The 21,352-nt window shown below is 35.8% G+C and overlaps 3 protein-coding genes and 1 long non-coding RNA gene across 6 annotated transcripts in view; 2 read left to right on the top strand and 2 right to left on the bottom strand.

The window, feature by feature from the left end:
• Positions 1–15,673, bottom strand: part of LOC107668802 (ras association domain-containing protein 4-like) — a 24,149-nt gene extending 8,476 nt beyond the window's left edge. The window contains exons 1-4 of one of the 3 annotated variants that reach the window (XM_016460795.1): positions 13,638–15,673; positions 13,456–13,525; positions 6,715–6,800; positions 6,550–6,625 (exon numbers count right to left, since the gene is read on the bottom strand). In XM_016460795.1, the coding sequence (XP_016316281.1) occupies positions 6,550–6,625; positions 6,715–6,770 (132 nt within the window). In that variant the 5' untranslated portion in view covers positions 6,771–6,800; positions 13,456–13,525; positions 13,638–15,673. Of the gene's footprint in view, positions 1–6,549; positions 6,626–6,714; positions 6,801–13,455 lie in introns of all 3 variants that reach the window. The other 2 variants (XM_016460793.1, XM_016460794.1) reach the window with 2 other exon arrangements.
• Positions 544–1,793, top strand: LOC107668806 (uncharacterized). Its single transcript, XR_001631926.1, has 2 exons — positions 544–647; positions 1,294–1,793. It is a non-coding gene; the product is annotated as an uncharacterized LOC107668806 (long non-coding RNA).
• LOC107668805 (C-X-C motif chemokine 9-like) lies at positions 7,770–9,513 on the top strand. The gene is made up of 4 exons (XM_016460798.1): positions 7,770–7,884; positions 8,494–8,623; positions 8,718–8,801; positions 8,948–9,513. The coding sequence occupies exons 1-4, from the start codon at positions 7,830–7,832 to the stop codon at positions 9,051–9,053; spliced, it is 375 nt and encodes a 124-aa protein (XP_016316284.1). The 5' UTR covers positions 7,770–7,829; the 3' UTR covers positions 9,054–9,513.
• Positions 15,674–16,116: 443 nt separating the features above from the next.
• Positions 16,117–20,015, bottom strand: LOC107668804 (transmembrane protein 72-like). Its single transcript, XM_016460796.1, has 5 exons — positions 19,710–20,015; positions 18,559–18,625; positions 17,214–17,285; positions 16,953–17,092; positions 16,117–16,637 (listed from the first exon to the last, which is right to left on the bottom strand). Exons 1-5 carry the CDS (start codon positions 19,777–19,779, stop codon positions 16,249–16,251), a joined length of 738 nt encoding a protein of 245 aa, XP_016316282.1. The 5' UTR covers positions 19,780–20,015; the 3' UTR covers positions 16,117–16,248.
• Between the last annotated feature and the right edge of the window lie 1,337 nt (positions 20,016–21,352).

Raw genomic sequence — 21,352 nt, forward strand, 5'->3', positions numbered from 1 at the left:
TTGTAAAAATCGACGCGTTTCAGAAAGGCGGGGCATAGAGGAGAAACAATAATGTACAGTATGTGGAAAATAATGTGTTTTTTGAACCTTAAACTGCATAAACACATTTCATTACACCAAATACACAAAATAATGTTCTTTTTAGCAACATCATATGACCCCTTTAACTAAATAATCATTCAACAAAATCACAAAGAGAGGTCAGAGCTGCAGCCCACCAGACTTTTCCCCAATGGATCTCTGAGGACCTGCTCTTCAACAAAAACCTGTGACCAAAATAAAATATTGTAATGGTGTTGGCAGCTGTTGTAATTGTGAGTGAGTGCAGTCAAGCGTCATGTAGGTGGAGGGCTGAGTGCTCCTAGGGCCTCATTGTTACTGCAATGTAAACATTCAGGGCAGCTGCGGCGGGGTCCCATTGGTCAGCTTCCTCTTTACTCTCCATTCAGCACACACACTCTTCCTGTCAGGCATGTAAGGTCAAAGCTTAGCTAAATTTAGTGCCATTAGCCTTGGCTTATGGTCCTTTACTGCCGTGGCCTATAAAAGGCGGTGAGCTGCCTCTAAACCAGATCAAACCAAACACAGTCTCAGACACAACCTCTGCACAACAATCAGCACTGCGATCCTACAAGCTTGTCCTTCAGGTAAGTTTGAGATATCTGATTTACTGAATGGTCTATGTTCATTACAACTAAACATTTCTTGACTTTCAAAGGTCATTAAAGACTCTTTAAAAAAAGGTTCTTTATTGGTATCTATAGTTCCATGAAGAACATCTATTGAAACCTTCTATTGCACAAAGGGTTCTTTGCAGTGAAAAATCGCTCTTTCGAATATTAAGATGCTTTTCACAATAAGAAAAAAAAAGTTATTTTAAGAACTATTTACTAAAAGGTTATTTTAGAACCCAAAATTGGGAACCCCTTTTGGATGCTTTACTTTTCCATTGCACAACAGGCTCTTGATAATGGAATAATGATTTTCTGTCTTAAATGTTCTTCACACTAAGAAAAAATGTTTCTTTTAAGAACTGATCACATAAAGGTTCTTTGGTGAACCAAAATTGGTGTTTCATAGTGGAAAAGTTTGTTAGAATTTTAAAATGTTCTTCACTCTAAGAAAAACAATGGTGCTTTTAAGAACAGTTTACTATATAGGTTCTTTGGTGAGAAGAAAAAAAAAATTGGTTCTTATATGGCCTTGTTGCAAAAACCCCCTTTTGGAACCTTTATTTTTAAGAGTGTAGATACAGAACACAAGAAATACTAACAATCTCTCATCTCTCTCCAGGATGAAACCCAGAAGATTACTCTCGTCTGTGGCTACTCTACCGACAATAACAGAGTCGCATGAGGACCTCTCGCAGTCCCTGGAGGAATACATGAACTCCATCAAGGAACTTGCCCAGCCTGCTTGCGGCCCTTTGAGGATATCCAGGACTCAGAGGCGTAAGCCCATGGGGAAGCATGCTGGTTCTACCTCAACGTCACGCAGCGCTTACCGGGCTCTGCAGCCCCGCCGCGCTTCCCTGGGTCTGGACGAGGTCACGCTGAGGTTCAACAGTCAGGTGGACCGGGGCTCTAAAGACCCACTGGACTGGTTGTTTGCGCAGACGCATTAACAGTCACACAGAGAGGATTTGCGCAGGACTGTCAGTGCACCTGCTGCTTTGTGGTTACTCTAATGAGCCAAAGCATAACGTCATATTGATGAGGATAACACTGAACGAGTGATGGATGAACTCAGAGGATCTCATGAACTGAACGTCTTAATTTATTGTCTGAACAGACTTTTTGTACAAAGATGCTAATGTTTACACGCTGTTAAAGACATGGTTTTCTATGTTATGTTTTTTAAATAAAATTTAAGAATGTATTTTGACTTGTTTTTATATGTCCTTTACTATCTATCTATCTATCTATCTATCTGTATGAGTATCTGTATGAGTGTGTGAGTATGTTTGTTTTAACCTGATAAAGTAATGCTAATGATGTAATTATAGTAAGACTAAGGGAGAAAAAGACAAAAAAAATGCAACACGAATAACAATATTACCATCAGCTTCTGAATATGTTATGGCAGTTCTAGCTATCACGGACATAAAGATTTCTGCACACTTTCATTTTCACAGATCAGGAATAGCTTCCCACCGTATTATCCCTTTAAGCAATATTATTCAAAATATCTTCTTTTGTGTTCAGCACAAGAAAAAATTTCGTACAGGTTTGGAACAACATGAGAGAAAGTAAATTATCACAAAATCTTTTTTTGGTGAACTATCTTTTTAAGTTCAGTTCCGAAGCTAAGGGCGACCTCTGTTGGCTGCATGCAATTTTACAGCATTGTCTAAACACAACCAACAGAGGGCGCTCAATGAACGCTCTGATTCTGACCTGCTGCCTGAGGACAAGGAGTAAACATGTTGGTAAGAAAAGTGTTTTCTTTTGTAGTCTCACCATGAATCATAAAACTGTTACAACACGTAATGCAGAATAGTAGATGTTTGTTTAATTTTAGTGGCTTCTGGTGTTTTCTACCCAGTTCAGTCACAATAATACCAACATGAAAAACTCATCAACAGATATATTGATTATTAAAATAATTACACAGCAAGTCTGTACAGAAAGGAAAGTAAAAACAGTCGAAAATATGTGTAGACATGAGTTTCTGTCTGTTTATAACCCTGCTGGAAAAAAAAAGCTAAAAAAACAGCTGGTTTAAGCTTGAAGTAGCTGGTTTTATCTGGTCTCCCAGCCTGGCCAGCTAAAGAAGTGGTCAAGACCCCACTAAAACCAGCCTGCTGACCAGCTATAACCAGGCTGGATGACCAGCTAACACCAGCCAACTATCTTATTTTTTTCAGTAGGGATGTAGTAGCCTAAGTACAGGTTATTTCACAGAAATTGCTTACAAAAGTGTAATTTTCATTCTTTCGCTTACAGACCTGCTTCTTACTCACACAATAATCTTTCAAAGATGTGACGCACCAACCTGGCGAAATGTCAGTTCCAGTGATTGATTTTTCCTTAAGTGCATTGACTTGTGTAAGCATGTTTCCAGAATTGGTGCACCTCGACTTCTGTAAGTTGTGTAAAGACGCATTTTTTCACGCAACATGTACAATAAGCTCAGCGAATAGATTGTGGGTGGTTGCTGCCTTCTGTGGAATCTGAGACTAATCTCTCATCTCCCAAAACCAAAGTCTAAACAACACCAAAAAGCAATATGACCAAAATGTGATCTTGCACTGAAGTGTTTTCTTACAATAACTTTTAGATGGAGCCGTTTATAAACAGTTGTTTAGGCTGGTTAAACTAGACAAATTTACTTCAATGGCAATTACTCGGCTATCCGTGGACCAAGTTAAAAGTCTTCAAGTTACGTGAAAGGAAATTGAGAAGGGAAAAAGTAATCTATCATGTTTTTAAAAGTCCTCAAACATAAATCTGACAATGGTAAATCATCATTTTACTCGTTGTATTTTATCATAATACACAGAACTTCCCAGAAGTCATTAATTGTCCCCAGGTTCAAGTAGGTCTTCTCACAACAACATGCTCAAAAAAAAAAGGTTTATTTTGTCTTAATTAAATAAAATAGAACCTGAATATCTTAGACAATCTCCTCAACTTTTAAAGTTGATTTTAAGTGGAGGTCTTCAAAAACCTGTGCTGATCTTGTATAAAGCAATATTCTCTGAAGATATAGTCACTTTTTATCTGGTCTTACCTTTGTAGGCCTGTTGTCACATAAATTGACACAGGTGTAACAGTGCCAGGGCTTCTACACAGAAAGTAGCTGGTTTATAAGAAGTACACTATCATCAGGGAACCCAGAGCATGACAAACCTTGCTACATCAATACTTACTTACTTTACTAGGCTCCTGCAATCTATCACAGTTACTAATTTCCTTTCAGCACTTTCACTTTCCGTTGGACCTTTAGTCTTTATCTTAATGTGTCTTTCATCAATCTGTACTTATCTGCCCCTCCCCTCACCCCTTTCTCTCTCTTTCGTTCTCCATACAGATATTATCACATGGTAGTATCCGTTTATCCTCACAATACCTGTGACTCAATCTCATGTGATAATCTTGAAAAAAAAAACTTTTTTTTTTCAGTGGAGTTACTAAACAGGATTGTCATCACAGGCATTTCAACATTTAGATCCTAGAACTTTGCCAAATGTAAATTATTCTGATTCAACAGTACATTTTAATAATAAAAAAATACAAAATATGTGTAACAGTAAGCTGTAGAAATATTTGAGCATGAACTCATTCAGTCACATAAGATTTTAAAGTAACCATTCACTCATAGAGACACACAAAAAATAAGACAACCAGAGGCACATACTGTAAAACACACCTAAATAAAAGCACCAAGTCTGATGGCCTTTCAGTCTGTATTATGTACAAATGTGGCATATTTATGTATAAAGCACTTCCTGTTCCATTTATGGCATTTAGTTGCAAAAAGTGTAATATATTATGCATAGTCACACAATGACAGTTATTTTAAAAACTGTTATTTTAGTCACTATGTGTGTCTGAACAGTGGAAAATCTCTTTACTTTCAGTATCATACTGAGATTAAATTTGACCTTGTTCTAAAAGCACAAGCAGCCTGCAGGGGTTTCCCAGAGACTGTAACAGATCCAAAAGATCATAACAATTTGAGCACAAACACAAACCTCCTATTAAAAACACTTGTTAAGTTACTTGTCGTGATAAAATTGGAAATAATTAGGAGCTTGTTTGTACTCCCGGTCATGTTCACTGACAGAAACAGATTGTAAATAATTTGTAGATAGTTTAGTAAATAATTTTTTCGAGATAAAATTGGAAATAATTAGGAGCTTGTTTGTACACTAGGTCATTGTTACTGACAGAAACAGATTGTAAATAATTTGTAGATCGTTTAGTAAATAATTACATCTCTCCCCATGACCTTGCAATGGCCTTTAGTGTGAAAACGGATAAAGAGACTTGTTCACTAGCTGTGCATGTACATGTATCTGTGATTTCACTCAGAAATAATGATTCATAAATCTGTATTACGTAATCAGATTCCAAAAATTAGGTACTTGTAATTAGATGAAATGACATTTTAAAATACTTGGAATCAGACTAGTTACTTTTTGTTGATTACATGATTACATATTATTCACTTAATAGCAATAAATTATTCATAATTTGTTGATTCTCCCTAATTCTTCTTTTTCATCTTTTAAATTGTACTTTCTAAAATAGCCTATACCACTACCTACTGTCAGAAAGTCTTCTAGTCTTCTGCGGTCATTCACACAAAGATCAGTCACTAGTCGGGTGGCTGTAATTACACCGAAACTTGAGAAGCCAAACAGCATATCACCACTGGATTTAAAGAAATCATTTCAGTTTTAAGAAACCTTTTCTTAGCATTTCAACATTACATCAACTATGGATGAACTATGGTTATTTAATCATGTATGACTTTGTCTTTGGAAGGCTTTTGTCTTTCAAACACATTAAAATGCACAAATTCACATGATTTCTTATTTACATAAACAAGTTAGGTCAAAAGTAAACTGAAAGTAATCAAAAAGTAGTCTGAATATATTACTATTAAAATGTGTAATGTAATGGATTATGTAACTAACTACAATTTGTGTCATGTAATTTGGAATCAGTAACAGATTACAATCTGTTAGTAATCTACCCAGTTCTGCTCATAAATATAATCACAATAAGTTTTTTTGGTATCATTCACCAATAGTTACATAAAGCCACATATTTTTTAAAGCCATATGTGACCCTGGACCACAAAACCAGTCTTAAATCGCACGGGTATATTTGTAGCAATAGCCAACAATACATTGTATGGGTCAAAATTATTGATTTTTCTTTTATGCCAAAAATCATTAGGATATTAAGTAAGAAGTTCCATGAAGATATTTTGTAAATTTCCTATCGTAAATATATAAAAACCTGATTTTTGATTAGTAATATGCATTGCTAAGGACTTCATTTGGACAACTTTAAAGGCTATTTTCTCAATATTTAGATTTTTTTTGCACCATCAGATTCCAGATTTTCAAATAGTTGTATCTCGGCCAAATATTGTCCTATCCTTGTATCTTGTCTCAATATTGTCCTATCCTAACAAACCATACTGTACATCAGTGAAAAGCTTATTTATTCAGCTTTCAGGTTTGATGTTTGATGTATAAATCTCCTATCTCCAATTTTTAAAAAATGACCCTTATGACTGGTTTTGTGGCCCAGGGTCATATAATTATTATAATATAAACATAATAATGTTATGCTTAAAGATGCAGCCAATCACATGTCATCTAGGCCCATTTAACCAGCATTTTTAGGAATGCCACACTTGGATTTACTCCAATGTCCCACATCCATATTCTGAGACAATAATCTTTTTGTTTTGCTGTCTCACACACTCTGACTCAACTCTTGGTCAGATTAGATCTATTAATCACTAACCAGGAAACAAAAGATTTGATTTAGGTCTGCAGTTAGTTTCACTTCCCGTGATGTAACATACCTCACGAATCCGAAGCTGGAAGCTTTTTCCCTCGTGATAACAGTTGTACGTTTTTAGAAGGGACAAAATATCAGACCTGAAAAAGGGACATGATTTAACAACAAGGGCTTTTAGTAAGAAGGCATGTTTCTAATGTTCAGTGTGTATCAAAAGTGGAAATCTTACTCTGCAATTACTTTCTCCTCATTCAGCCTCACATAGGAGGTCTTGTCAGGATCCATAGTGGGGTTCCTCAATAGAAAGGCTTTCAGCTAGAGATAAGCAAGACAATGGGAGAGAAAGCAAGGAGAAAGAGACAAAGTTAATAATGTCAAGAACAAGAACAAGTGTGTGATTAACAGTGAATAATACCTTGTGTTATGTGATTTCAAAAATACTCATAATCCAAATGAACCATTTATGTCACCATGAATCTTGTGCAAAGTGAAAGTAATCACAGGAATATGAGGAAATCACATGGTCCTACAGTTAACAGAATGTGTAATCTTGCCATAAGGCTTGCCATGGCATGTTTTCAGACCTTCTGAGAGGTCACAGAACAGTAATACATTCTTCAGTGGAAAAGTTTTGAAGATTCTTCACACAGCTGTTTTTCCGATTAATACAAATCATAGTAAATGCATCTGACAAGCTCCAAAAGAGAAAAAAGCATCATAAAACTAGCCCGTATGACTTTAATTAATTATTCATTAATAATTTAATTATTATAAATATAATCGTAATTAATTTTTTCACACCATTCTGTATATAATTATAATTTATTTTTTGCATCTCTCAAATCTCTTTCTCTATATCAGTATTCAAAACTGCCCCTTCATGATTTGTCACGTGAGAATTAGTGGCTGGTTTGAGACGTTGACTTTGCACTTTTGAATCTGGCACAGATGCAAATGAGATTCCATTTTAGGAATCTGTTCCATATATTAAACTACAATATGGATTCAGAAGTCTTTCAACAATGAAAAATAACAGCATACAGGTTTGAGATGACATGAGGGTGAGGAAATCATGACAGGATTTACATTTTTGTGTCAAATGTGAATAAGGAATTGCTCATAGCCTGCATAATCTATATGTGACCAAGTTTTTAAAGATTCCTGCCGTTTTTTCCAGGCTTTTGTAAATGCCTCTCTATTATCTGTGTTCAAATGGCTTGATCCCGTGGGAGTAGCGACAAAGCACTGGAATTTCCAGGAGTGGCACAAGAGCTGGGAAGTCCCTCATAGGAGTATAAAACGACAGCAAGCCACTAAGCACTTACACTCAGAAACACTTTCATCATGACGATGACAGTGTATGCTTTGCTGGCTTTCACTCTCAGCATCCTTCTAACAGGTGAGTGTATCAGAACAGATGAACTACAGTAACTGAACTAAAACAATAACTGAGCACCTGTTGGGTTATAACTGAGTTGGCAAAATCTCTGCAAAACTAGCTGTACAAGTTTAACTATAAATTACTTTAATTAGAATAATAATTCGTTCGAAACATTTTTAATGCCTTTGAAGCCTTTTATGCTCACCCAGGCTTAATATATTTGATCAAAATACAGTAAAACAGTAATATTGTTAAATATTTTACAATTTAAAATTACTTTTTTAATGCCATTTATTCCTGTGATGGCAAATCTGAATTTTCATTACTCCAGTCTTCAGTGTCACATGATCATTCAGAAATCATTCTAATATGCTGATTTGTTTTGGTTTTTTTTTTGTGATACTTTTTTAGGATTCTTTGGTGAATAGAAAGATTACAAAGAACAGCATTTTAAATATAAATATTTTGTGTCAAAAGCATTTACTGTCACTTTTGGTCATTTAAATGCATTGCTAAATAAAATTATTAATTTATTTAAAAAAAGTACAAAAATCTTACTGACTCTGAAATTTTTTTATACATCATGGCTGTTTAATAATTGTACTTTTTCTATTTTCCTAAATACAGTCCAAGTCGTGGAGAGCCAATATGTTCCAAAGACCTGTCAGTGTCCACAGGTCAAACAAAGAGTCAAGGGACTATTTTCAGATTTCAAAGTCACTCTAAAAGGACCTAACTGTTTACAGGATGAGATCATGTAAGTAGTTCACATACATTTTACTTCATAAGATTCTAAATGTACATGCAGAACTGGGTTTACATATGCTATTATTCTCTGTATTTTTCATTAGAGTCACACGGCAGAAGAATAATAGTCTCGTGTGTCTCAGTCCAGATGGTCCCCAAGGCAAAAGACTGCTGAAATGTTGGCAAAGGTAAGAGAGTATTATTGCTGTATGAGTCTCTAAACTACAGCACAGCGTATCCAAAAATCACTCACTCCAAACATCTCCAAACATGATGGTGGTCTGCAAGTCTTAATCTGCTGAGCTTGATTCTACTGGGGGTTTTTTTTTTTCAGCATGCAAAAGGATGGCAAGGACAGCAAAAAATGCATACGCCGACAAAAGCAAAAGCCAAGGCGAAGAAACAGGAAGCAGGTTAAATCCAGGAAGGTCAAGTCTTAACCTCAAATACTAAAGACACTGAGGCAAAGAACGTAAGAGATCCACAGGAGAGAATACTCTTCAAAGCTTGTGCAAAGTGCTTTAGCGCTGCTGTACATTCATATGCACTAAACAAGCCAAGGACATAAGAAAAGGCTGAATTCAGAGGAGTGCACATGTGTATGGAGGAGGCCAAGGGACAATGAAGACATGTTACAACAAGGACAGCATCTAACCTTGACATGTTATACAGGGATGAGTATGAGCCCTGCTATGCAGGTCTAACGTACCGGCCAGTCAGAAGACACAGCTTTATATTCTTATAAATTCTTATACAGTTATATATTCTTATTGTTCTCATAAATGCATATATTCTTATAAATGTGTGTTGTTCAGTGATCACAGAAAATGATTTTTTTTACAGTTTACAGTTTAATATAAATATAATAAACATGAACTAACTCAAAAAAAGACAACTTCAGTGTGTTTCTCTACTTTCTTGTGTTCTCATGTCTGTTTACATAGGACTAAATTCTGCTATACAATTCTTAAATTCTTGTCTTAAATTTAACAGTTGGATGTCAAATCATGTTACAGACGTTCGATACATAGAAATCTATATAAATGTAAAATAATATATATATATATACCAAAATATACCCAAATGCAAACAAAGTACAATGCTGATGGTTTAACTTAATGTCAGGGTTTTCACAAGGATCCAGGCCTGGAGAAGTTACATTTTTGGAAATTCTATACTGTTAAAAGTGCAATGCAATTGAAAAGGAACTATTAAACACTTAAATATTACCTGGTATAACCTAATGCAGTCAGATTTAGTCATTTAAAATAATAGAACAGAACAGAACAGAACAGAATAGAATAGACCACATGCAGCACATGGTTATTCTGATTTTGAATTTTTTGTATATTCACTGGTTCAATGTGTGGGATACAGAAAAGCACATGATCAAGTAAAAACTTTCTGAACCATATAACCACCGACAGAACAATAGCATTCCAGACCCAAAACCAACATACACAAGGTGGTTGAGCAATCACATCTCATTTACCTGAAATCATGTGACTCTGATCCTGCTTAATATGGCAAAACAGGAAATACTTTAAGGAGGGAAAGTGAGGAAGAACAAGAGTACAGTTCTGTGCAAACACACTCGAGAGACATTCTTGTGAATGACACAGCTTTAGAGAAATGGCTTTCAGGACTCTGCAATCAAATGTCTGCCTGCTTCTCCTAATCTCAATCTGTTTACACTTCATCACAGGTACAGTAGCATTTAAATACTTATCAGGATAGTTTACAGATTTTTCAGATATTGGTCATGGAGGTGATGTGGGTTTACACATGGTTTTATGTTTCTGGCTTTGTTTTTAGATAACAGGACCGCTGCAATGTCCCATCGTGAAAAATGTGAGTGTGTTGAGGAAACTGGCTCAGTGCAATGGAGAAAAATTACAGACTACACGATCAGACAGAAAGAACCTACAGTAGCATTTAAATACTTATCAGGACAGTTTACAGATTTTTGTCAGATATTGGTCATGGAGGTGATGTGGGTTTACACATGGTTTTATGTTTCTGGCTTTGTTTTTAGATAACAGGACCGCTGCAATGTCCCATCGTGAAAAATGTGAGTGTGTTGAGGAAACTGGCTCAGTGCAATGGAGAAAAATTACAGACTACACGATCAGACAGAAAGAACCTCTTTGCAACAAGGTTCAAATCATGTGAGTAAAAAAAGCATCATTCCCTTTCAGGGGTATCTGACTTTGTTGTGCTACATAAGATTTATGAGACAAGTGGATTTTAAGTGCAGCTTCTGAAAATATGTACCTTTGATAAATTGTCATAAAAAGTGTTCGTATAAAACACTTTTGCAGAAATCATGTATAAATTTGGCAATTCCGATCGAGTCTCCTTCCACAGATCATTTGCTTCAAACTGAAATTCTGTCTTCATCTATTGCCCTCATGTCACTCATAACTCACATGACGTTTTTTTTTCATGTGGAACACGAAAGGTATTTTTATGTCAATGTTACTCTTTTGCATTTCTGAAAATACTTGGTGATTACTGCCTGTCGTGGCAAGATGCAATTATTGTTTTACCATCTTCAAAAAAAAAAAAACATTAAGTAAGTTAATGTGACCTCTTAATGTGCATGATGCCCCTGCCTCAAATCTAGTACTATTCTAATAAATTCACTACTTTACTGTAACTATAAGTCTGTAATAATTAACATGCAATTATATCCCTCCTGGACATTTTGCAATCCGTGTAATTGTTAACAATGTGTGAGGATATTACACAATATCTCATGTTGAGGCATGTCGCGAGTTGGGATAATTTATCTGGTGGGAAGCACAAAGCCAGGCAATGGCAAGATGATTTTTGCATCTGATTAGTTTCATTTGAAATTAGGCATGAGTGGGCATGATAAAACAAATAATACCACTGAACTCTGGAAATATGAGCTCTCTTACGGCAAAATCTAGTGAATACAGATGCAGCAGGATAGGAAATAGGAAAAAGGAAGAAATATGAAATGCAAAACTAAAATGTCTCACTTTACCTGGTTTAAGTTTGTTTTAGTAAAAACACTTTTACAATAGTCTAAGCATTAATAAAGCGATGCAAAGATTAAATACATTTTCGGTATGATTAATATAAGACTTCAAATGAAGTTTGTTTGGAAGGGTGGCAAATCGTTTTTACTTCTGATTCACGCAATGTCCGAACTGTTCGAACTGTCCTGAGTGCGTTCTCAACAGCAGGCGCCTGAGGCGTCTTCTTCTTCTTGCTTGCTTTACGGCGGATCGCAGACTTATAAGTGCATCCACTTTTGTTTAAGGACGAGAAAAATGGTCGGCGCGCCCCGCGCATGGTTTAAAAGGGTTGTCCCTATTCTCTTAATGAGTAATGGGTGTGTTTTGGGCGTAACGTGCCATAAACCAATCAGAGTCTCATCTCCCATTCCCTTTAAAAGCCAGTTGCGCTCGCGCCATATGGTGGATTCGCTATTTACATGGCGGAATTAGCAAGCGGAAAAACTGAACGCTTCTTTAGTGAGGGAACGGATCTGCTTGTGTGCGTAATTCTGATACATGCAAAGACTATCCATTATGACATGTAGGCATTTTTATATTTATGTACACAATAATAATCTTTTACATTTTAATCCTTTAATTTTTCATTTTTAAAAATGTTTGTGTGCTGCTGCGCATCCCTGTGTGTGTAACAAGCAACGTGTACGCGCGTTGTTCACCCGCCTATAGGCGCATATTACTAACGCGCTCTTTAAATAACAAAAAAATAAATATAAATATTGCGCCAGACTTTAGACCAGGTTTTTGTTGGTCAATGGCGCAGTCTATTTCAGTTGCCTCAAAATAGCAACGCGCCAGCAATGCGCCTGAACACACCTCGTTTTCAGACCAGCATGCCTATGAGCGCAAATGCATTTGCTATTTAAACAACGTGGCGCAAGACGTGAAAATGCCAACTGCGTCGGGCTGAAACTAGAAAAAGACACTTGCGCCGCATTGCGCCGGGTGTATGATAGGGCCCTATGTGTCTTTGACATTTATCCTGCCTGCTTTTTATTTGCACAGATAAATGATATATGTATTATGTAGATGGAATTTGTATATATTTTGTACTGTTTTTTTTTTTCTAATAAAACCTTGTAAAAGTTTTTGCATGGTCTTTGTGCAATTCTCAGTCTATTTTATGTCCATATTTGAAATAAAGCCATTTGACATTTAATTTTAAAAATACAATTTACACAAATTATCTGAAAGTGTCCCAATTTACCTGTATTCACCTAAATACAATCAACAAAAGCCTTCTATTCAGTGAAGGAAAATAATTTGAATATTCTATGAACTAACCCCACCTCTGTCTATGTCCATTCTCGTTAATTATTAAATATGCCACTTTAGTCTCATGGCAAGAAACGCCTTTCGAGAAAAAAAAAATAACACAATCTACTGTGTCTACCAGAAAGAATCCCACTTGTGCATTAGACTGATTTAAAAACAAGGGGTCATGTCTAGAGATGCTCTCCACCTGCATAAAGAAATTACACTGTGAAGCCCCCTGCCCACCACCCAGTCAATTACTGCAAAACAGCTGAGACTCTCTGCTGCAGGAATATATCAGGCATAGAGTCCTTAAGCACTTCTGGATTTCTGTCACTATTTTGGAGAAGTTGGATGGATTTGAAAGACACCGGCAAAACACATACGTTTCAAATAGGCTATTTTTGATTTGCTTTCATTATGAAAAGGAAACATACAGAAAATATCACAATCCTGACACATCTGGTAAATATGTAGCCTGTCAGATGGTTCACTCAAGTAGGCCTACAGTTTGTTTTGACAGCTGTACAAAGACACGCACCTGAGAACAGTTTCAGAAGAAGTCAAGGTAGCCTTCAAAAGAAGACAGCGGCACATAGGCTACAGTTCACCTGCAGAATTAATTAGAAAAAAAAAAAAACATCTAAAATGAAACCATATCCATTCACGCACTCTTGTCTAGAGAACATATCTTTTCTGTTTCCTTGCATATATTGTCCTTACCATCTCATGAAACGCCGTTCCTTTGTAAGAGCCGACGAAGCCCAGCTGTTTTGTAAGACACAACGTCTTATCTTCCACTTCACCCTGCTGCTTCCTCGGGGAATAGACGGTCAAAATAACGCTACTCGTTGAGAAGAATGGCAGCTGTGTAAACCAATCCGACACTCCGCTGAGTACAGGAGCCAATCAGAGACGTCCGTGGGCGGGAGTCTTCTGCGGTTGCCCTGGGAAACGCCGGGACCGTTCACACCATTATTAGCATGTCTGTGAGATAATTATCGCTATTCGTGCGATAACCACCACGAGACAATTAAGCTGCAAATGAAAGGTTGCCGTTAAATTGCATTCGGTCCACCTGTCATATTACAACTTCATTAAGCTGTAGGATTTTAATAATTTTTAAAGCTTCAGTTAAAATAAAATGTGTAAGGATTAACACTTAAGCACGCATATAAATGCAACGCTAGATAGTTTCTTTCAGTCTGACAACTGGGGCACATGAGCTTCCTGTTTTTAGCTCAGCCTGAGAATACCATCTAGGAAAATATGACACCGAAAGGTCGGATAAAATATTTGAGGAAGTAGATGCTTTGAGTTGCCAAGACACTTCCCTCATGGGAAGACAGATTTGTTTTAAAAGGGACATGATTATATCAACGGCACTTGCCAAATAAGGGAACTTTTTATGAATTTAGAAACAAAGTGAATACACTGTAAACCTGGTTTAAATACTCAAAATATTTCAGTGTGAACTTCACAGTGAATTTAAACCTATAGCCTATGACTCTCTTTCCCATATATATTGAAGAATAGTGCTTGCTTGGTAGCCTAACCAAAACAGTTTGATGACCACTGACTTCTGTTGTAAAAAAAAAAAAAAAAAAAAAAATCTTCTTTTATGTTCCTCAGAAAAAGGAACAACATGAGTAATGATAGGAATAAATGGTGACGGATTTTTTATTTTTGGATGAGATTAGCTATAGCTGCAAGTAGAATGACCTCAGATTTGTGTTAAAATATCATTGTTTCGATGTCATTTGAATTGGCTTAAATTTAGAAAAGATCATATTTTAATGTTAAATGTGGACAGGAAATTATGACTCTCAACCATACATTGAATAAACTTAACTTCCCACAGAAGTACACATTAAACTGCACTTCTGCTATTCATCTGTGTGGAGACAAATGGAAAGCATTGAACAGTAATGTTCACTAAAGGTAACATTAATCATCTTAATAGTGGCCCAAAAACATCTATTTAAAACAACAAAAAAAGAGTTAATCTTTTGTGAATTCTAAGGTATAGCTGTTTAGATCATCCAAGTACAAGGGCCTATGGGTATTCCCCACTGTCTTCATTTTGTATTAGATCATTTTGAGCTATTAAGGGGCATTTTTAAGCCAAAGAAGATAAAGGAAGATTTGCTGTATGATGATTTACTGGGTTTATTTGCATCTGTCATTCTCGTTATTGGCGTAGAAAGCATTATTGCCTGACCCACTGATGCTCAGATTTTTCACTCCAGTTCTTTTGAACAGTGCCCATGTGCGACTCTCCATTAGCAAATGCCAGTAAAACACTGACGCTATTTGATTAGACCCACAGCATAAGTGCAAAGAATTTATTTCCTGTGTGATTGAATATTTTTCCATGAAGTACACCAAGAAAAACACACATGAATGCAGCATACTCAAGTATTCAGGATGTTGAAGTCATCCATACAGGTTAATGGAGAGGAATAACGCCTGGGGGTTGCGGTCCAGTCTTTACGCTGAAAACCCTCTTTTCTGGGTCAGTATGATGAATGGAATCTCTTAATTGTATTGACGTATGGAGACTGGATGCAGGAGATCCAGGCATAAGGTTACAGACTGGAATAAAAAGCAACTCTTTGGCTGACAGTGTTTAAAGGTTGTTTCAGGAGCTCAATCTTGTAAAAAAAAAAAAAAAGATGTTAAAGACTATGAGCATATATAAAAAAATGATTCAGGTTGATTCAGTCCTACTACATTACACTTTAATAAAACCAGTTAATTTAGATGTCACTACACAAATAATTTTTTTTAGGTTACTCAATATTTTTACAATGTATTTGCTTTTGATCTGCTGCTGATTGTTTTACAATAGAGATGATTGCCATTTGGTGAAAACAAAACAAAAAACATGGTGTAAAAAATAATTTTTGTATATGCAATTTCTTTGTTCAGCAAGGATGCATTAAATTTACCAAAAGTGACATTAAAGCCTTTTATATTGTTTAAAAAATGATATTTATTTCAAATAAATGCTATTCTTTTCAACTTTATCCATTAGTCATGTGAGAAAAAAAAATCATGGTTTCCACAGAAATGCACAGAACAACATTTTCAATGTTTCAACATTGATGATAATAATAAATTCACCATAATGATTTATGAAGGATCATGTAACACTGAAGACTGGAGTAATAACTGCTGAAAATTCAGCTTTGCCATCACACGAATAAGTGAACATAAAGAAAAATAATTTTCATTCTTTGAATAATTGGTCAGATTTTGAGTAGAGGTATTTGTAACGTCTTACCTAGCACCTCATGCCTAAAATGATTTATAACACTATGATCTCTCACGTTTACAGTCTAATCATTGGTGCTTTATCTGACGTGGTATCCAATGGTTCCACTTCATGGTATTCTTCCATTTCAGGATCATTATGTCTGAGACTCTCAATGAAGTGCACATTTCTTGTGTCTGTTTGTCTGTTCTTGCGTTGGGAATTCTTCGCTGTCTGAGCCCTGTCTGTGGGGCCATGCAGTCGGCTATTGCTTGGAAAAAAAGATGCTCTTTTGCCTGAAATGATGTGGAAGAAAGAGAATGTGTGTTCAGTGTCCTCCCTCTCTGTGACACAGACAGAAGACAGAGCCGGGTCTCTATACGATGACCTGGAATCTTTAGGCGGATCTGACTTCTTCTTTTTGCTCAGTATAAAGTTAAAGAATCCAGTCACTACCAGCATAATTCCTGCAAAGAAACAGACAAAGTTTCTAAATTCATGTTAACCGTTATGTCTGTCCATAATATGTTTGGTTGGGGAGGGGGGGTATTTTTACAGACTATATGACTCCCAATCAAAATCTTTAAAAAAATAATACTTCTTATAGATCTCACAAAGTCCAAATGAATTGATTTAAGTTTGTCTATATTCTAGTGTATTCACTGGCAGAAATGAGCAGATATTTACCAATTAAAATTGTTTTTCAATCATACTTATTTTGTTAAATGTATTATGTATTTATTTACTTTTCAAATATATAATTTATGTAAAAAGTGAAGCACCTGGTATTACAGCATGCCATACAAGCACCGGATGCAGGAAACACATCAAAGACATCATTGTGTAGTACAGAAACTTCTGAAAACCCCCAACATTGGCCATCTTCTTCCAAAGAATGAAAATCTTCCATGTGGGTGGACAACTCCAATCAAGAAAAACAGATATGAATTACTATAATGCATTGATTAAAATAGCAATAATACCACAGATTATGACATAACAAGCACAAGTACATGATTCTTTTATAATTTGATTGAACATACGGAAGGCACATTGCCAGCAGAGCGTCAATGAAATAGGCAACTTCAAAAATCATGATCACCACCGAAGACAGCCTGTAGAGAATTCAAACAGAAGTAAAGCAGTGGTTTATAAAATACCTAACTTTTTGTTAGTAAAAAAAAACAAAAAACAGTACAAATAGTTCAATAAGAGATACCAAAACATACTTTAAAGTAAAAACAAAATCAAAATGTACTTGTTTACTTTATTAATACATGTTCTTGGTTTTATTATGAATTTATTATTCAAATGTAATGTAACTCCAACTTTTCACAGTCTAATCAATTCCTGAGAATAAAATGGGAGAAGTCCCACCTTACAAGTTTCCTCATTTAAAATCCTAATTCACGCCACAATAAAGTAAAATGGACTGTGAACATGGACTAATGTTGACTTTAATCACTGCTTTTTATTAGACATTCATTACCATTTAACGGTTACTTGATCATAAACTTCCTGGCTGTTTATTGTATTCTTTTTTTAGTTTTTTTTTTTTAATAATCTTCTTAGTTCATATTTAACTTTTTACTTAGCCTGTTTAATATAATTTAATTATGTCCACTTTAGTTTCTTTGTAGTCCTGTGTTCTGTGTTTTTGTCTATGTAGCACCTTGGTCCTGGAGAAACGCTGTCTCGTTTCACTGTATGCTAACTGTATAGAGCTGGAATGACAATAAAGCTACTCTGACTCTGACTCTTCTGGTGTTCGTGCATGTGAACAGCCACTTTATGTTTAATCCCAATGGAAATATCTCCCCGTTGTTCATGCAGAGAAGCTCTCTGGTTTGGCATTGAGCCCAGAAACATCAGATAACCTGGGACAAGAGGCCCATTTGCCTCCATCTGTGTGTAATTCCCAAGAGGTGCTACTGTATTGCCTGCTATAGTTAGAAATGGAATGACTGTGGCCTTCAGTGACCATGTTCCTAAGGGTGATGAGCCGTCGCCTGTTTGTTTGTGTAACTAACTTAGAATGATTCTGTTCGGTTGCATACACCACCCTATGACAGACATGAAGGCATGTCTCAGAGAACTTTCATATGAACACTCTTGAAAAATAAAGTAAAAAAAGCTGTCACTGGGGTGGTACACGTTCAAAAGGTACTAACATATATACCTCTGCAGGTGCTATTATATACCATTTAGGTGATAATATATACACTTTAGGTACTAATATGTACCTTTAAGGTACTAATATGCACCCTTTAGGTACAAAGGTATACCTTTGGAAAATGTACTTCCCCAGTGACAGCTTTTGTACCTTCTTTGTCTGAGACTGAATAACAAAGTGCTACGCCTCCCACAGCAGCTAATTTTGATACTCACAGGAGATAGACGGCCAAGCTGTTGAACTCTCCCTGTTTCTGAGTCTCTAAACCCACTGCACAAAGCACTGATGAAACAAACACACAGCGCTCACATTAAACTTAACCTGCAGAAATCATAATCAATAGAAATAAAAATCTATATTCTGAAGCATATGCTGTAATTAACTGAAAAATAATAATCACTGTGTTTTAAATATAATATATACATATACTTTTTAACAGTTGAATAGCAGTCAAAACCTTTGGAATGCAATTTTTATTGTGGCCACTAGATGTCAGATTTGCCACACACCACTACTGGGCAAATTAACCTAAGATCAGTATTGTTGTGCTGGTTTTGAAAACAACAAACAATGTACAAACCAAAAATAAATATAACTGAATAAAATACATGTTATTCAACATGAGAGAATTGTGCAGTTCCCTGTGCAATGCAAAGTCTATGGCAAATTGGAGAAATCCTTAAGCACATTTGAAACATTTACTTGAGATTTGTGAATTAAATACTTCAAAAGCATTTTTTTGTATTACTAAAAAGTATTACTCTTAGTATTCTTATGTATTTAATAACACCTTTTAGTTTTACTCATATTAATCTACATCTTGAAAATTAGATGTTTTAAAATGTCTTATTTCTAGAACATTAACAATAAAGCAAGCAAAAACATTTCACAAGCTAAGCATTGTGGGTTAACGTGGATCTAATACTTGAACAGTCTCTTAAACATTTTTTATTATTTTTTATTAAAAAAAAAAAGCTTGGTATTTGTTTATTATTATTATTAAAAAAAATTAAATTGGGGAATGATTGCAGTAACATAACAGGGGTTATAATTGTTGGACTTGACATAAAATTTAATCTATACATCCCTACCCATTTTTTTTGCATATACATTTATGCTCTATTTCAAATTAAATTAGTCATTACCTTTACAATGGAACAAATCAGCCTGTATTTCCCTCATTTCAAAGCAGGTTATGTTGGGTAATGAGCACAAAATGCACATTTTAGAATTCTATACTTCAATCACGGGGTAAAACATTGTAATGACTACTAATGCATAAAATATATTTTTATATTTGAAGGTTATGTATAGCACTTTCAGTGAAACAATGGCCTACAAAAGAACAGCAAAGACACAGTCCTACCTGCAGCAGTAGAGATGCCAAGAACTCTGCTGGCACATTCCACTATAACCCACAAAGCTGAGCTCTTCATGACCAAAATCAAAAGGTTTTTTTCCTTTAGAACATTTGTTGATAGTTAAAGTTCTCAATTGATAGTTAATTTATTAACAGTTTCGAGTCAAAACTTTGTGCAAGGACGGCAGTGCCATGGTTAGAAATCTCCTCGCCTAAACAGGAGGGCGTCCCAGTGCAGATTTGACCCTAGTAATCAGCCTAACATAGAAACTAAAACCCAAACACTGACCACCCTCTGCTTGTTCCTGCTGCATTCCACCTCTACTCAAGGTGAGGGGACCAAACAACAAAAAACTTTACAGTTAAAGATTACCTGACTAGGTACCAGCATAGAGCACAAATAAGGCATGTTTCCTGAGGGAAAACTCTCACACACACATACACACATACATAACTGCACACTTCTGCACACAAGCCTGTTGCAGAACGCTTAGAGGTTATGAGCAGTGTGACCTTCATGAGGAGGTAGTCCACCCTCCATCCCTTTACAGCTGCTGAGGGACATATTCAAATTAAATTACCTTCAGCCAATCAGCCAATTAATCAAAAATGTCCTTGCCCAAGGTCAGATGTGTTTTTACAAAGTAAATGTACATGGAGGGAGTGTCTAACGTCAGCTCGATAAGCCCTGTCCTGAACCGGATGATTAATGGTGGAGAAAGCAGCAGTACTTTCATAGTCCAATCCTGACACAAGACAGATGTTAATCATTCTCCAGCAGACACACTGAACAGACACCATCTCTTCCAATCTTTAGTTACCTGTGTCAAAGGTCAGTCTTTTCTCAGTCATAACAGATCACAATTGATTAGAACCACAATGTGCCCGCATGACAGCATGACACAGTAAAGGTCCATCTAATTAAATGTGATCGCATGTGACTACAGTATTGCTAGGATTTCAAGCCACATAACTTTGGCATTACTTGAAAGAGCATGTTTTTTTTTTTTTCTTTTCATATTCATATTTTACAAAACTGAACAGAATGATAAATAACAACACCAGTGGTCTGTAGCATGAAACGAGATGAACAAACTCCAAGTTGCAGAGTAAGTTTTGAGTTGACCAAACCCGATAAAGCCAACCTGGTTTAGATCAGGTTCACCGGGCTCACAAAGCTCGATATAAGCATTCTCTGTCAACTCTGAGTTTGAACCAGAGTTTGTGAATAACTCTGGAGCGCGTGCACCTGAAAGCATGACACGTGAAGCAAACAGCCAATCACACGGAACATGGAGAGCATCAGCAAAGCATCATTTGGATTCACTTCTCACGAGAGTCAGCGCAATTCACTTTTCTGCTGAAGATTAAGAGATGTCATTATTAAAAATGTAATCAATTTAAATGCATTTACAAGGCAGTGATACACAATTCTGTTTCAGCAAAAGTTTGACAGCAGAAAGAAAATATATGACTATGCAGAGGAATCAACTGAATTTAATTATTTATATATAGTTTCACACAAAGCTCAAAAGGAAAACATATAAGTTTAGTCATTTTAAAAGTCGGATGTATTAAAGCTTATCTATGTGTGTGTGTATATATATATATATATGTGCAGTGTATATATATATATATATATATATTTA

This window comes from Sinocyclocheilus anshuiensis, unplaced genomic scaffold (assembly GCF_001515605.1).
Source record: "Sinocyclocheilus anshuiensis isolate Anshui unplaced genomic scaffold, SAMN03320099.WGS_v1.1 scaffold72, whole genome shotgun sequence".
NCBI lineage: Eukaryota > Metazoa > Chordata > Actinopteri > Cypriniformes > Cyprinidae > Sinocyclocheilus > Sinocyclocheilus anshuiensis.

Bases quoted from the DNA above. Each gene is read 5' to 3' on its own strand.
- LOC107668805 (XM_016460798.1), top strand. From the start codon at position 7,830: ATGACGATGACAGTGTATGCTTTGCTGGCTTTCACTCTCAGCATCCTT. The intron at 7,885-8,493 runs GTGAGTGTATCA...TCCTAAATACAG, and splicing joins TCTCAGCATCCTTCTAACAG to TCCAAGTCGTGGAGAGCCAA. The intron at 8,802-8,947 runs GTAAGAGAGTAT...TTTTTTTTTCAG, and splicing joins CTGCTGAAATGTTGGCAAAG to CATGCAAAAGGATGGCAAGG.
- LOC107668804 (XM_016460796.1), bottom strand. From the start codon at position 19,779: ATGAAGAGCTCAGCTTTGTGGGTTATAGTGGAATGTGCCAGCAGAGTT. The intron at 18,626-19,709 runs GTAGGACTGTGT...TTGTTTCATCAG, and splicing joins TGGCATCTCTACTGCTGCAG to TGCTTTGTGCAGTGGGTTTA. The intron at 16,638-16,952 runs GTGCTTCACTTT...GTTTCTTTGCAG, and splicing joins ATGGCATGCTGTAATACCAG to GAATTATGCTGGTAGTGACT.